The 14,711-nt window shown below is 37.4% G+C and overlaps 1 protein-coding gene across 2 annotated transcripts; it reads left to right on the top strand.

The window, feature by feature from the left end:
- Positions 1–812: 812 nt before the first annotated feature.
- On the top strand, positions 813–13,308 carry LOC103704391. Of its 2 annotated transcripts, none has more exons than XM_008787658.4 (10): positions 813–1,235; positions 1,334–1,454; positions 5,705–5,790; positions 6,605–7,022; positions 7,120–7,220; positions 7,643–7,709; positions 9,975–10,202; positions 11,124–11,576; positions 12,180–12,252; positions 12,588–12,902. In XM_008787658.4, the coding sequence occupies exons 1-10, from the start codon at positions 859–861 to the stop codon at positions 12,593–12,595; spliced, it is 1,932 nt and encodes a 643-aa protein (XP_008785880.2). In that variant the 5' UTR covers positions 813–858; the 3' UTR covers positions 12,596–12,902. The 2 variants fall into 2 exon arrangements, with proteins under 2 accessions (XP_008785880.2, XP_008785879.2); XM_008787657.4 differs by having other exon boundaries at positions 817–1,235; positions 12,810–13,308.
- Positions 13,309–14,711: the final 1,403 nt, after the last annotated feature.

Here is a 14,711-nt window from a genome sequence, read left to right as displayed (position 1 = left end):
ACTGAAGCAAGAGGAGCAAGTTTTCCATTATGTACTTTCTATGGGAGCCGTTTTTGCTTTATTTGCAGGATTTTACTATTGGGTGGGTAAAATCTTTGGTCGGACATATCCTAGCTGAGGCTAAGAGTGCAGTCACTAGAATAGCTACCAATACTTCCTCTTATATGATCATAGACGTGTGTTTTTTCTCATGTGTATCACACGCGAACACTGCTAGTCCAGGTATTTCGCATCTTCTAGTATGCGGTGCTAATTTTAGATGTGCTTCTCTATCTTAGGTCGTGGCCCCGTGTCTTGGCAGTAACCAAACCGCCTCGATACGCATCGCGCGTCTATCTATAATTAAAGAAACGAGGATTTCTGCATCTCAACCATGATGGCCGGTAAACTGTCATGCATCAATATTTTTATGGAACGATCTGATGGTTTAATATATATACATATATATAATAGTATATAAAAAAATATATTTTGTACATATTTTCACGTCGATCGGCGCTGCAATCGAACTATCAAATGACGCTAGGAGTCTCGGCCTAGCCCTTTTCCTGGCAGCCGTCGTTCTAGCGGTGGCCCTCGTGCGTTTCCTCACGAGTAGAACCCCTGGCACAGCAAGCGCCACGTGGAAGCACGTTTATGCGCTTTTCCGCACGAGGAGCACTCCTGGCGCAGCAAACGCTACGTGGAAGCACGTTTATGAATCCACGTGCCACGAGTGGCTGCCACCCTACTCCTTCCCGCCACTCTCCTCCACTAGCTCATCTGCCGCCGAAAAAAAAAAAACGAGAAATAAAAAATAAATTTTGTTCCAACAGGACGGCACTCTACTCGTCTCCACGGCTCCGCTCCTCCCATGAGATGGGAGCCTCCCCCTCTCCAAACCCTGCCTCCTTTCGCCTCCCCTCCTCGTCTCTCCCTCCCAAAAGACCAGGGTTTCTCCCGTCCCCCCCGACCTTCCTCCCCAAATCTAGGGTTTTCTCCTCCAATTCCCTCGCCGGAGGCGACCGGAGCCCACCCAAGGAGCAGTCGCCCAAGACGAGGATAGATCGCCGTAGCCAAGCGCAGGGAGGAAGGGAGGAAGAGGACCGGCCCGTGCATTGCGAGGTGGACGTGGTGTCCTGGCGAGAGCGGAGGATTAAAGCTCGGATCTTGGTCGATGCCGATATCGAGGCCGTATGGAGCGTTCTCACCGATTATGAGCGCCTCGCGGATTTCATCCCCAATCTTGTTTCCAGGTGCTTTTGCATTTCCTTTTTCTTGAAACAGAAACGAGACCTTTTTTTTTGGATTTAATTATATTATTTATTCTTTTCTTGGGTTTTGGGGAGTGGAGTGAGAGGATCCCTTGCCCGCACAAGGGGAGGATATGGTTAGAGCAGAGAGGGTTGCAGAGAGCGCTGTATTGGCATATTGAGGCTCGAGTGGTGTTGGATCTTCAGGAGATTCCTGATTCGGTATGTGTTACTAAACTTCAAATTAACATCTTGGTCCTTATAATTTTTCATGAATTTTACGGTAGGGGCTTTAAGACACAGTCGTTTTGGTCTGTTTGAAAAGTTCTACACTAAATGTAGATTGATGGGCACTTTTCTCTATTTAATTTTTGGAGAACAATGAAAATTAAGGTTGAGAACATTGTAATAGGTGCTATAATCTGCTGTAAACAACCATCAGGACCTCTGCAATCGTGTAACCCCTCTTCTAACGTGTTCTCCGCTTCCGCCTCCGCATCCGGTAGACCGCCACCGCCTTCTTGAAAGAAAAATAAATATGAGAATAAGAGGAGGGTCGCACTGGCGTCATGAGACAGAAAATCTCTCTGATATGCTCAGCCAGAATGTGGATGTGGATGGGCTCTCTAGTGGTCATGTCACACGTAATCTCAGAGTCCATCCTTTTTGCAAGTTGTTCAACGTTCAGATTCCATAACTGGGAAGTTGCGCGGCAACTCCATTCCATCCCTTTCTCAATGGATAAATTAATTCTCCAATGGATAAATCTGTTTCTGACCCACATGTTGTTTTTCAACGAAATACTGAGGTACTCCATCAAATTGGGTTTCATAGACACCATGGTTAACATCTCCCACTTGGACATGAAAGCCAAAAATTCTTCCACTATTTTCAAGCACATATATATAGATATAGAATACAAAGTATTTTGGAGTTTTGCACGCTTAGACGGATTTACCCTTCATAACCACACTAGGCTTGAGGTTTTACATGTCTAGCTGATATATCTCCAAGTACAAATTCTTTTAGTAATTCTCATCTTAGATATTTCTAAGTCCCATCATATCAATGTGCTTAAAAAAATACTTCAGTATTAACACCTTTTGTTAAAGGGTCAGCAACCATATCACCAGAAGGTAAATAACTAACACGAACTTCTTTATTTTCAATAATATCACGTATATAATGATATTCAGCTAGAATATGTTTACCTTTTGAAATATTTGGCCCACTATCAATTAATGCAATTGCTGCTTGATTATTGCAATATATATGAGGAGGTCCAGTAGGAATACCAAGTTTCACGTCACTTATAAAATGTTGTATCCAAACAGCATAAGTAGATGCTATACTATAAACAATATATTCTGCCTCTTATGTATGTCTAGCAGCACAACCTTGTTTCTTGCTAGATCACGAAATGGCAGCACCACCAAAAACAAATACATGTCCAGACATTCATCTAGATCACCGGCAAAATCGGCATCATAGTAATTGGTTACTTTTAATTCATTAGCTTGATAGCATAACTTAAGACTTTTAGTTTTATTGATATATCTAAAAATTCTTTTTACTGATTTCTAATGAGATATACCAGGATTATTTTGATATGTACTAACAAACCTACAACATGACCATATCAGGCCTAGTGCAAAGCATAGCATGCATCAAACTCCCTACTGCTTGTGCATAAGGAACATTTAATTTGCTTGCCCTTTAGGTGGGCAATCTTTTTTACTCAATTTTAAACCCTTTTCAGCAGGAGTAGATAATGGTTTACAATTATCCATTTTAAATCTTTTAGGGACATAATCAAGATATCATTCTTGACTTAGACAAAGCTTTTTAAATTTTCTATCTCTAATGATTTTGATACCTAAAACATAGGATGCATCTCCTATATCATTTATTTCAAATTGAGAGTTTAAACATGATTTAGTTTTCTCAATCATTTCTAAGATATTTCCAGCAAGAACTATATCATCAAAATACAAAGAAAGAATTGTAAAATAGTTCCCACTCTTCATAATGTATACACAATGATCCAACTTATTAACTACATATCCTAATTTTAAAATTGCACTGGGAAAAATAAAATACCATTGATGAGAAGATTGTTTCAATCCATATAAAGATTTCTTTAAATGATACATGTTATTTTCTTGTCCTTCTATTATAAAACTCTCAGATTGTTCCATATAAATATTTCATTCAATTCACCATTAAGAAAAACAATTTTTACATCAATTGTATAAGTTCTAAATCACAAAAAGCAACAATAGCTAAAATTATTCTAATAGAAGTATATTTGCTACAGGAGAATAGGTGCCGGCAAAATCTGTTATCAAATCTAAATTTCTTTTTTAATATCCGTTTGCAACCTATAGCTTTTTTACCTTTTGGTAGATCACATAATTCCCATACTTGGTTCTTTTCAATTGTATCAATTTCTTCATTCATAGCCTTCAACTATTTATTAGATTTAGGTGGGTTATTGCATTTTTAAAGTTAATAGATTCATCAATCTCATCTATATTTATAGAGTTTTCTATTTCTTCACTTAAATAAACATAATTATTATTTAAATATGATGGAGGTCCTCTAGGTCTTTGTCTGCCGCGAAGTTGATTTGAAGTTTGTTCACCATTTTCATTGACATTCTCATTATTTGATTCGAATGGACTTATTTCTTCAATTACTTCAAGAGGGTCATTAATTATTGATTGGTTGTTTTCATTAGGTTCTTCTAGGAATTGCATCTCTGTTTTCTACTAGATCCTTTTCTTCATTATAAAATCTATTATGAAGCTTCGGGATAACCTATAAAGCAATATTTTTTGGACTTAGGATCCAATTTATTTCTAAGAGGTTGTGGTACTAATGCTTAAACTAATGAACCCCATTTTCTTAACTTACTTAGATCAGGTTTTCTACCTGTCCATAATTCATATGAGGTTGACTCTGTAGCTTTAGTAGGAACCTTATTTAATATATACATTATCGTACTCAATGTTTCACCCCAGAAAATTTTAGGCAAAGAAGCATGAACAAGCATTGACCTAGTCATATCTAAGAGTTCTATTACGCCTTTCGGCAACACCGTTTTATTGTGGAGAGTGCATAATGGTTTGATGAATAATTTCATTTTTTTTTGCAAAATTATCAAATTCAATTGAGTTATACTCACTTCCTTTATCAGTTCTAAGTACTTTAATTTTCCTTCCCAACTGATTTTCTACCTCTCTTTTATATTCTTTAAATACTTCTAGGGCTTCTGATTTTCTACTGATCAGATAAACATAACCATATCTGGAAAAATCATCTATAAATGTGAGAAAATATTTGTTTATTTCCGTGTGTTTTTACGTTCAAAGGGCCATATATATTATAATGAATAACATCAAGTAATTCAGCTGCTCTATTTTCTTTTGGAAAAGGAAGTCTAGATATTTTGCCAGACAAACAATATTCACATGTTTCAAATTCAACATTTTCCAGATTTGGTATGAAACCTTTACTGATCATTCTCTTTATTTTATCCTTACCTATATGATCAAGTCTAAGATTGCAAGTGTAAGAATCAACAAACTAAGAACAGTCAATATAAGCAGAAGAAGATGCATTTTCATTATATTCCCAACTACATCAAGCATAAACGAATTATGACCATCAACAAGTCTGCCCAAGCATAAACATGACCATTAGAGATCAAGTGTGATATGACTACTAGAGAGCCCATCCACATCCATGTTTTGGTTGAGCATATCAGAGAGATTTCCTGTCTGGTAACGCCAGTGCGACTCTCCTCTTATTCTCGTATTTATTTTTAGGAATGCACATTGTAAAATATGGCTTGGATTGAAGCCCATGGGGCCAATGCCAAATTGATGGAATAAATGTTATAGTTCTGGTTGTTTATGTACTGTGAAGAATCCATGTTTATCAGAAGCAATGGTATCGACTTCCAACTTGTGTATCAAGGTACAAAAACAAAATGATAGAGTATGCAAAATGCATGGTTTTTGAGTTATATAGTTTATTAGAGTTTGATTCTTATTCCGCAGTTGTTCCTAATATTTTGTTAAAAAAATTTTAAAAGTGGAAAATGAATTTTGAATCCTCTTTTATCTTGATTTCCTTTTCTAGTAGCAGACTTGATAACTTCACCACAGATCTAAATTTTTTTTGTATTATCCAGAAATATTTGTGTTTATGTTCCAAAAAACTTCTTTAACATTGCACTGGATTTGTTTTCTATTGTTTTGCCATTTTTACTAGTTGCATGTGCAAAGATTATAGATATGTGTGTACTGTGTAGCATTTTTGTTTTGAAGTTCGTGTTTGCATATAACATCAGCTACATATCCGTTTGAAGTTTACCCATTATTTATTTGAGAACTCATCCAGTTTTTGTACCCCATATTTTGTTTCACTAAAATCTGTAACGATTGTGAACGAATTCCTGTGCCTAGGCTAATGGGCGTGAGCTACATTACTCCATGGTTGATGGGGACTTTAAGAAGTTTGAGGGGAAATGGTCTGTCAAAGCTGGTCCAAGGTTGGTTTTGAACAAAAAAAGTTGATCTGATTCAGCATCAGACATGCACTGTATTCATGCATTCTCTCTTTCTTATACCTACTTGGACATTTTGTTGAACTCTTTATCTCTGAACAAGCTGATTAGACTCCACCTTTAATAAATGCGAACATTGAATGAAAATTTCTTATGCAACTGAGTTTAGCTAGAAGGTGAAAATATATCCATACTAAGCTATTTTTGTTTCATTTTTCTTTTAAAATCAATTCTCTAAATGGCCTCTTTGTAAAGATCTTGTGATAAAATATTATAATCATAGAGTCCTTGTTTTGTTGAATAATTTGCTATATAGAGTCCTGAGTTGTTTGCTGCAGCTGATTGGGTGATGTTATAGAATTTTTTTCCAGTTGATTTTGAGTTTAGTTGCAGGGAGCTGATGTGACTGACTTGGATCAACCAAAAGCATAAGATGTTTAATCCTATGGGGTTGGATTTGTTTATGTAGCCACAGCTGCTGTTTTTGTTGTTGGTCAATTGTCTGTTACCATGACTATGTGTGCGTGCCGTCTTTTGGTCACGTAATTGTTGTATACAGAATTATATGACTGTTGTCTGATGTTATGATTGCTCATATGTCTTGTTAGATATGTTGCCAATGTTTTCTATTTGTGTGTATCTGTGCATGTAATAAACATGGTATTTCAGGTCTAAAGACTGCCTACTGATGCTATTGTTGTTCCTTGTCTATGTTCTTTTAGATGTATTTATGTTGCAAATTGTTATCATTACAGCATTATCTGATCAAAAGTTGCTTGCTTTTATTTCTGTCTCCCAGATCTTCAACAGCGATTTTATCTTATGAAGTCAATGTGATACCAAGATTTAATTTTCCAGCCATTTTTCTTGAAAGAATTATTAGATCTGATCTTCCTGTGAACCTTCGGGCCTTGGCATGTAGAGCTGAAAGAAATTCAGAAGAAAATCAAAAAATGCTTACTGCCAGGAATAGTGTGGGTGCATCTTGTAGGTCCTCCAATCCATCTTCCCTTGGCTTGTCTGCTGCTGCATGTGAGACTGATGCACTCTCCTCTAATAAGTTGAAGGAAAAAGATGCCTCTTCTGCTTTTAGTACTACGCTTGGTTCACCATCAACTGAGTTGAACAGCAAATGGGGTGTTTATGGAAAAGTCTGCAGACTTGATAGGCGATGTATGGTAGATGAAGTCCATCTTCGTAGATTTGATGGCCTATTGGTAACTCATTTATCTTACATTGGTAACCCCTAGAATTCTTATTCATAGGAAACATGTATCATTTCTTAGCTTCTCTGATGATATGGTTTGCATGAAGGAAAATGGAGGGGCTCATCGATGTGTTATTGCTAGCATCACGGTCAAGGCACCAATTCGAGAAGTATGGAATGTGTTGACTACCTACGAGGCATTGCCTGAGTACTCATTTCTTCTTTATGTTTCTTTTTTTCGTTGTGGAAGAGTTCTACTTCTATTATGCAAACATTAAATGTATGCTTTTGTTTATATTTGTCAGTTTACTTAGCGTAACTGCATTACTTCACACATTAACTAATGCAAACTTCTTCCATGATATCGTGATATCAGGAAATGCTGATCCTCTGATAGTCACCTTTTTTAATTATTAAAAAGTAGAGTTGTTGCAAGATTTTTGTCCCAAATGTGTAGCAAAGAAATATCATGCTTCTGTAAATGCTTGTATCTATTACTTGTGTTTTATTCATCTGATAATTTATTTTAACTAATTGCTAAGTACTAATGCATTCCCTTTGTTAAGTTTATTCAGTCTCCTGTATTGTTTAGTATAAACTTGTTCCTAATGTTTTTTTTTTCCTCCACAGGATTGTTCCAAATTTGGCTATCAGTAAAATCCTGTCTCGAGATAATAATAAGGTTCGCATTCTACAGGTATGATGTAGAAGATCTTATGGAATGTTATAATCATTTTGCTGACCTTCTACTTTGATGCATCTATTTTCCTCTCTTTGATCCCTGAAGCCGTCACAGTTGCCAAACTTGAAGTGATTTTCCCCTTTAATATCTTGGATATAATCTTACTTATAGGCACATTTTTTCTTTATCTGCTTTGGTTTTCATTAACTTGCGATGCAACCAACAGCTAAATCTGTACTGATACAACTAATGAAAAGCTAGATGATATAAAGGTGTATGTTTCCCATTTTTGCACCAAAATTGACTGAGTGATCAAGCAATCAACAATGGGCAAGTCCTTGCTATGCCAATCAACCATCTAATGGGTTGATTCTTCCGATTGGACCATTTGATAAGTCCTTTTTACTTTTATGAAAAAACACTTCAATGAAGAGGACTTCCCATTCACTGTTGGATTGAATAATGATGGGTAGGTTTGTTTGACCCAAGGTTTGCCGTACCGGTACCGGTCGGCGTACCGATGGCCGGCCGGACCGGTACGTACCGCTGGCCGGTACTGGTACCGTACCGGCCCGGTACGGCACGGCGCTGTGGTTGTTTTGAAAAAAAAATTGACGTACCTGTGCGAACCGGCCGGTTCGCACCGGTACGATGCCGATACCAAGCGGTACCGGCCAGTACCGACGATACGGACCACGTACCGGTCGGTTCTCCTAAAAAAACACCCGGTACCGGATTCCACGCGGATCCGGTACCGGTCTAGGTCCGTCGGTACGTACTGGCCATGGTTTGACCAATTGAGTGGATCACGCATATAGTTTAAAACAATTCATAAGGTGACTAAAATAAAAATTACAATTTTGAAGATCACTGAAGGTTAAACTGCATTACAGAAGATAACTAAGGATAAAGATAAAATGCCCACCTACTTATCACTTTCTAAGGTAATCTCAATGTGCCATCCATCCACTATGTAAGTACTTCTAACCCAATCTTCATGTGCCACATTTGTATCTTCACAACTACTTTTCTATGTCATCTCAATGTGCCACATACTTTTCCTCGCAAGTTCCTGCCAAATCCTTCAAAGAAAATTTGAAAATTTTGTTTTGCTCTATAATCAAATCAAATCAAATCAAATTGTCAGTCAAGGTTTTCAATTATTCATCCAATTATTCATCCATATATAATTGATGGTCTTGATTTTGATTTTTGACGCAACCATATCAACTGCAATTTATCTATCTGACTTTGATTTTCAATTACAAAATTAACCCATCAGTCAGATCTTTAGTTGGTTGGCCATGTTTCCAATCCCACAACCATGATCTTGGTTGATAAATAATGAGTGGGATCCATCAGATATAAAACCCCTTTTGAATTTTATCTTAAAATTGATCAATTACCAATCATCGTTATAACTGATGATGCTGATTAGAGAAACACCATAAGAGATCATATAAGATTCAAAAAAGGTGTAATGGAAGTACTGACCTTAAAAGCCATGTTTTTAATAATGATCTCCTGTTAATTTGTTCTTCTTACTGACCAGTAGACTATGATGTTTTTGGCTGTGCCCTCCTTAGCCACCAAAAGGAAAAATGAAACACAGTAGACTATGATGTTGTTGGCTGTGCCCTCCGTAGCCACCAAAAGGAAAAATGAAACACAAACTTTCCACTATTATTGCCTAACCAATAGATAAGTTTTACTTCCAAGGCAAGGTTTCTCTCCCTTTTTGTCCTTAAAATTCCTATCTGTAAGTATGGAGGCATGATCATCTCCTAGAAACGTCTTATTTCAGATTCTACAGCATGTCCACATGTTCACTTGCCAACAACTTTGCTAATGTAAGCACCACATGCCACATAGTTATGTGCTTATTGAAACTGCGGGCATCATGTCTTTCTCCATAGTTACCTTCCTATCTAATCTCCATATTCCACACATCCTTCATAACATCATCATACATCATTTAGTGAAATAATGTGGTTAATAGTTTTCATTGTAAGACTTTCACATTAATTGCATAATGACTTGCCTTATAAGCATTGATGCTGGGTATAATATATAATGTCTCAGTTTGATGCATTGCCTCTTTTTGCAGAATCCTTGTCTCTTTCTCATATTATGTCAGGATGATGTAATTTTCATTCATGAGTACTTTATCTTCATGAAATCTCTAGCTACCTCCTCTGGTGTGTCAGCAGTATGTTCTCACTTAGTTATTACAGTTTTTGAGAGGAAGAAAAGAAAATTTCATTGTTTTTTGTTTTGCAGGAGGGTTGCAAGGGCCTATTATATATGGTTCTTCACGCCCGTGTTGTTTTGGATTTGCATGAAGAACTTGAATGTGAGATTAGCTTTGAGCAAGTTGAAGGGGATTTTGATTCATTTCAAGGAAAATGGATTCTAGAACAGCTTGGAGATCAACATACACTATTGAAGTATATTGTAGAGTCAAAAATGCACAAAGATACCTTCCTATCAGAGGCTATTCTGGAAGAGGTATAAACATTGTGTAGTTTGTACCCTAATGCATGTCTGTATTTTGTGGAGAAGATAAATATCTGTTACAGACGTCTGCATAGAAATTTCTATGCAGGTTAGTATATCTTCAGTCAACAGTTTTGAGAAGCGATCTCACTCACTGTTTGCGAAATATTGAATGCCATATGTGGAAGCTCTTTCAGGCATTTATATTGTGGTTGTTCTTGCAAATTTTCTCTTTTCGTAAAAAGATTGATAAGTTATGCCTGATAAATTTTAATATTTTAGGGCCCTTTTGAATGTTCACGACCTTTTCTTTTAATCAATATTATTTATCAGCAGTGCTTGTAAAACAAGTATAACCTCCTTATGATATTGTGTAACATTCACATCCATTTTGCTTAAAAGTCTATTTTGATCAGCTTCTCTACATGCATATTACATATTTTCTGTTCCTTCTAGTTGGACATAATCCAATCTCTGGTATCCATAGAAGAATCTTCAATTAATATCATTTATTGCCTACTCTTCAAAATCGATATGAAAACTACTAAAGAATCCTGAATTAGAAGCTTGATTGGCTCTTCAAAAGAGGCATTTTCTGTTTGATTGATCTATTCGTTGTCAAATGAGGCTCGCTGGTGCATTGTTGTTGGAAGGTAGCCTGAATTTGTCAAGTTGTCATGTGACTCTTTGGTAATGACCAGATATCATATCATTTGGGTTATAATCTGGCTCTGCTACTATATGTGTCTGGCTCAGCTCCTATGAGAGTTTTCTTCTATTCTGATCTTCCTTTATGAATGGCAAATTTTGTGGGTTACTGATTTCTCAGGGATGATAGATACTCTTGTAGCTTAATAGGTTTCTTGTGTTGAAACAAATTGGTGAGCATTAATTTCTTGAAGTCTGACAAATTACCAGTTCTTTATATTTCAGGTTATATATGAAGATCTTCCATCCAACTTATGTGCCATTCGTGATTTTGTTGAAAAAAGAGAAGCTGCCGGAAATGAACCCCCAAAGTATCCTGACAAACTAGTGGTTCCAGTTTCCAACTATGTGCACGTTATAGAAAGCAAGCCAGCTGAACATGTTTCTATTACCGATGTCTCAGCAATTCCTTTGAGACAGAGACCCAAGGTTCCAGGTTTACAAAGAGATATTGAAGTTCTCAAAGCTGAGTTGATGTCATTTATCTCAAGGTATGGTCAAGATGGGTTTATGCCTATGAGGAAGCAACTTCGCATGCATGGACGAGTGGATATTGAGAAGGCAATAACTCGCATGGGCGGATTCAGAAAGATTGCAGACTTGATGAACCTTTCACTTGCTTACAAACATCGCAAGCCAAGTGGCTATTGGGATAACCTAGAGAATTTGCAAGAAGAGGTAATGATAAGCTGGATAAGCAATCTTCTCTTCTCCAGCTTCTCTATTGTCCTATATTTGCTGCTTCTTTATTCAGCTTTGTCTAGGAGACTAGGATCTACATCATCGCTGTATCATTTCTTGGGGATATGTGAAAATGGCCCACTTTATTATTCCCTTTGCAAATACAGACCACTTTTATTTTTTCCTTTTGGCACCAATCCGAACAGATACACATTTTGAGTTGAAGGCACATAAATACATTACTTTTATTCAAATGCTTGTATTTTTTATGCAAATGCACATATTTGTTGAGCTTGCAGTGCGCATTCATGGGCTGGAATGCATATTTAAATCCAAAGCAAAATTGTCCAAAAATTTGAAACTTGGTCATTTCCGTGTAAAAAACGAAAAATAGAAGTGGTCCAAATCTGCAAATTCAAAAAATAAAGACGGCCTTTTCTGCAAAGTTCTCTTGGTTCTTTGAACCTCTAGCATCTAGAAAACAAAATGACACTACAAACTGATTGTGCCCAATGCCTGAACTTCGTTGCCATATATCTATCTGTTCTTGTTGATTAAACTATTAATGCTGGCTTTGTAAATGACCTGTTTTCCATGCAGATAAGATGGTTCCAGAAGAGCTGGGGAATGGATCCTGCTTACATGCCCAGTAGGAAGTCTTTTGAGCGTGCAGGTGAGGGACAACTGTGATATTCTTTAAATACCACTTATCTTGCTTGGATGGACCCATGCTGGCTGTCTAACAGATGCTAGATGGCTGTGATGGTAAAGGCCAAACAGAAAGCCATGTCCTGGCAGTAAATTTACTTTCAGTTCTTGCCCAACCTCGATGCCCTGTATAATTATGGCTGACCAGTGGTGGAGCAATGGGTGCTGGTCTATCAATTTATCTGATACCATTGCTTTGCCTGATACATTTTTCAGGCTCTAGATGATTACAATAGGACCCCTGACACCACACATAATAATTGTAAGAAGTAAATCTTGACTCATCGTCTGTTACTATAGGTGATTAATGTATTCTCCATAATCTGGCTGGGTCCAAGTTATCCCTAGTAGCAGATGAAAGGTGTAGCTTTCCAAGTTGTAAATTTAATTTACTGAAAGATGGCTGCAGAAGGGCTGATGGCTTTCAAGTTTCAACTAACGTGACAGCTTAAGCTCTATATCACATTTCTTCCTCATTTCCCCCCTCTATCTTTGTCAACTTTGCTCTATGCATGTTGCTAGGACGCTATGATATTGCTCGGGCATTGGAAAAATGGGGTGGCCTGCAGGAGGTTTGTCGCCTTTTATCTCTTAAGCCGAGACATCCCAGAAGACATTTGGACTTCGACAGAGAAGAGCAACATGATTTCAAGGCACGCAGTGAACCGGATGGTGAAGAAAAGATACAAAGTAAGCCCTATATTCCTCAAGACACAGAGAAATGGCTCAGGAAGCTGAAGGATTTGGACATCAACTGGGTGGAGTAAATTTGCTGTATGTTTTCTCATCAGCATACTTTTGCTTTTTTCTCCTTGCAGCCTCTCTTTTCACCGCACCTTGTAATTCTCCAAATTAGTGTTTGTTAATCTGCTTTCAATGCCTTGTATTCAGTTCAGGGTTGGATAACCTGTTTTGTAATGGTGAGTCTCACACTGTAACCTATTCGAATGATATTAAAGAATTAGTTGTTCTCGAATCCTACTTTAAATGACCAAAAATGAGAGTAGCTGTTATTTTATTTTATTTTTTGTTGTTGTTCTGGAGGACATGCTGAAGGCTTTCGTTTCTTGTAAGCACAGGGTACACGTGTCTGGATGCTTTCAACAGAGGTATTAACAAGAGCCAAAAAAAAAAAATATTCTCAAGCTGTCAGCAGAAGGTTCTAACTAATGTAGTGCTAAAAATGCTTGTTTATTCTTTGTGTGTGTGTGAGAGAGAGAGAGAGAGCACCAAGTTTTGAGGAAACACACGTCCAAAAGCACAGGCTTACTAGTGTTGGAAGTGGGCAAGCCTTGCAGCCAGCTGGTGCAGCCAGCTCAGAATGCTTGCACTTTTAGCACCTTTTGGACAAATTTAGGACCCTTGGAGCCGTAGTATGTCCTTAAGAGGTGAGAGTATCGTTTGCATGCAAGATGGCGTAGCTCTGAAAAGGCTGCCCCTGTTAATGAGCACGAGAGATAACCGTAAGTTTTTAGAAGTCATGATTTATTGGTTCTTTTGCACATTAAGAAATTAACGACCAATTAGTGAAAGTGCTGCAATAGCCAATCTGATGTTGTCCACGATTTAGCAGTAGTTAATTAAGTCCAACATTTTATCGGGTCTTACACAAAGGTAGGTGCATGAGCTGTATAATTTTTATCCACTTTGTCTAGAGAAGAACGATTTTTGTTTTCTTTGCTTTATATTTTATTTAAGGAAAACTGAATATTATGATTTTTCTCTCGTTCAATTTGATCGCATTATAGATACATTCAAAATTAGGTCAGCAGCGTATGGTCCCAAAAATTTGCCTTATATTAGCTAGTTATGTAATAAGATTTATGTGATAAGCCAGCTAACTACTGAATTAACAGTCCTTGAAGTGCTCCTTTCTAATCTCGACTACTTACAGATGTAGCCGTCGATGGCCCCGACAGGCTTAACGCTTAAAAGCCAACTGAGTTTCAGGAAGAATGCTTATCAGCTCGTTCAACCTTAACGGACATCTGACTTAACCATCTTACAACGTGGTGTACTGTGACCGGGTCAAGATTATCCTAGTTTAGCCTTCTACGGACTTCATTTGACAGTGATATAGCCTATGTATTGTGTAAACAAATTGGCCATCAAACTCTTATTGAAAGAAGAGTGTAAATGAATTGCCACTCTTGTGAAGGATGAAACCTACTTCAATATTGGCATGGCCTCGTGATTTCCCCAAGTTTATTTTTGGCTGCAGTTTCTACATTGCCGTTGTTTGGAGATTCCTCCTAACTTTATTTCTGGCCTGGAAGGTATGATTTCATTGTGGTCATGTGAACTTAAAATTTAGCTGGCTTACAGGAGATGTAAACATATGCATGAACATTCTAGAATTGTAAACATGCTGAAAAGTTGGAGAACACCGAAAGGCCAGTGACTGGCACAAAACAAGCTCTGCCA

This window comes from Phoenix dactylifera, unplaced genomic scaffold (assembly GCF_009389715.1).
Source record: "Phoenix dactylifera cultivar Barhee BC4 unplaced genomic scaffold, palm_55x_up_171113_PBpolish2nd_filt_p 000723F, whole genome shotgun sequence".
Classification (NCBI taxonomy): Eukaryota; Viridiplantae; Streptophyta; class Magnoliopsida; order Arecales; family Arecaceae; genus Phoenix; species Phoenix dactylifera.
The sequence above is the reverse complement of the archived record's forward strand: the minus strand, read 5'-3'. Positions and strand labels throughout refer to the sequence as shown.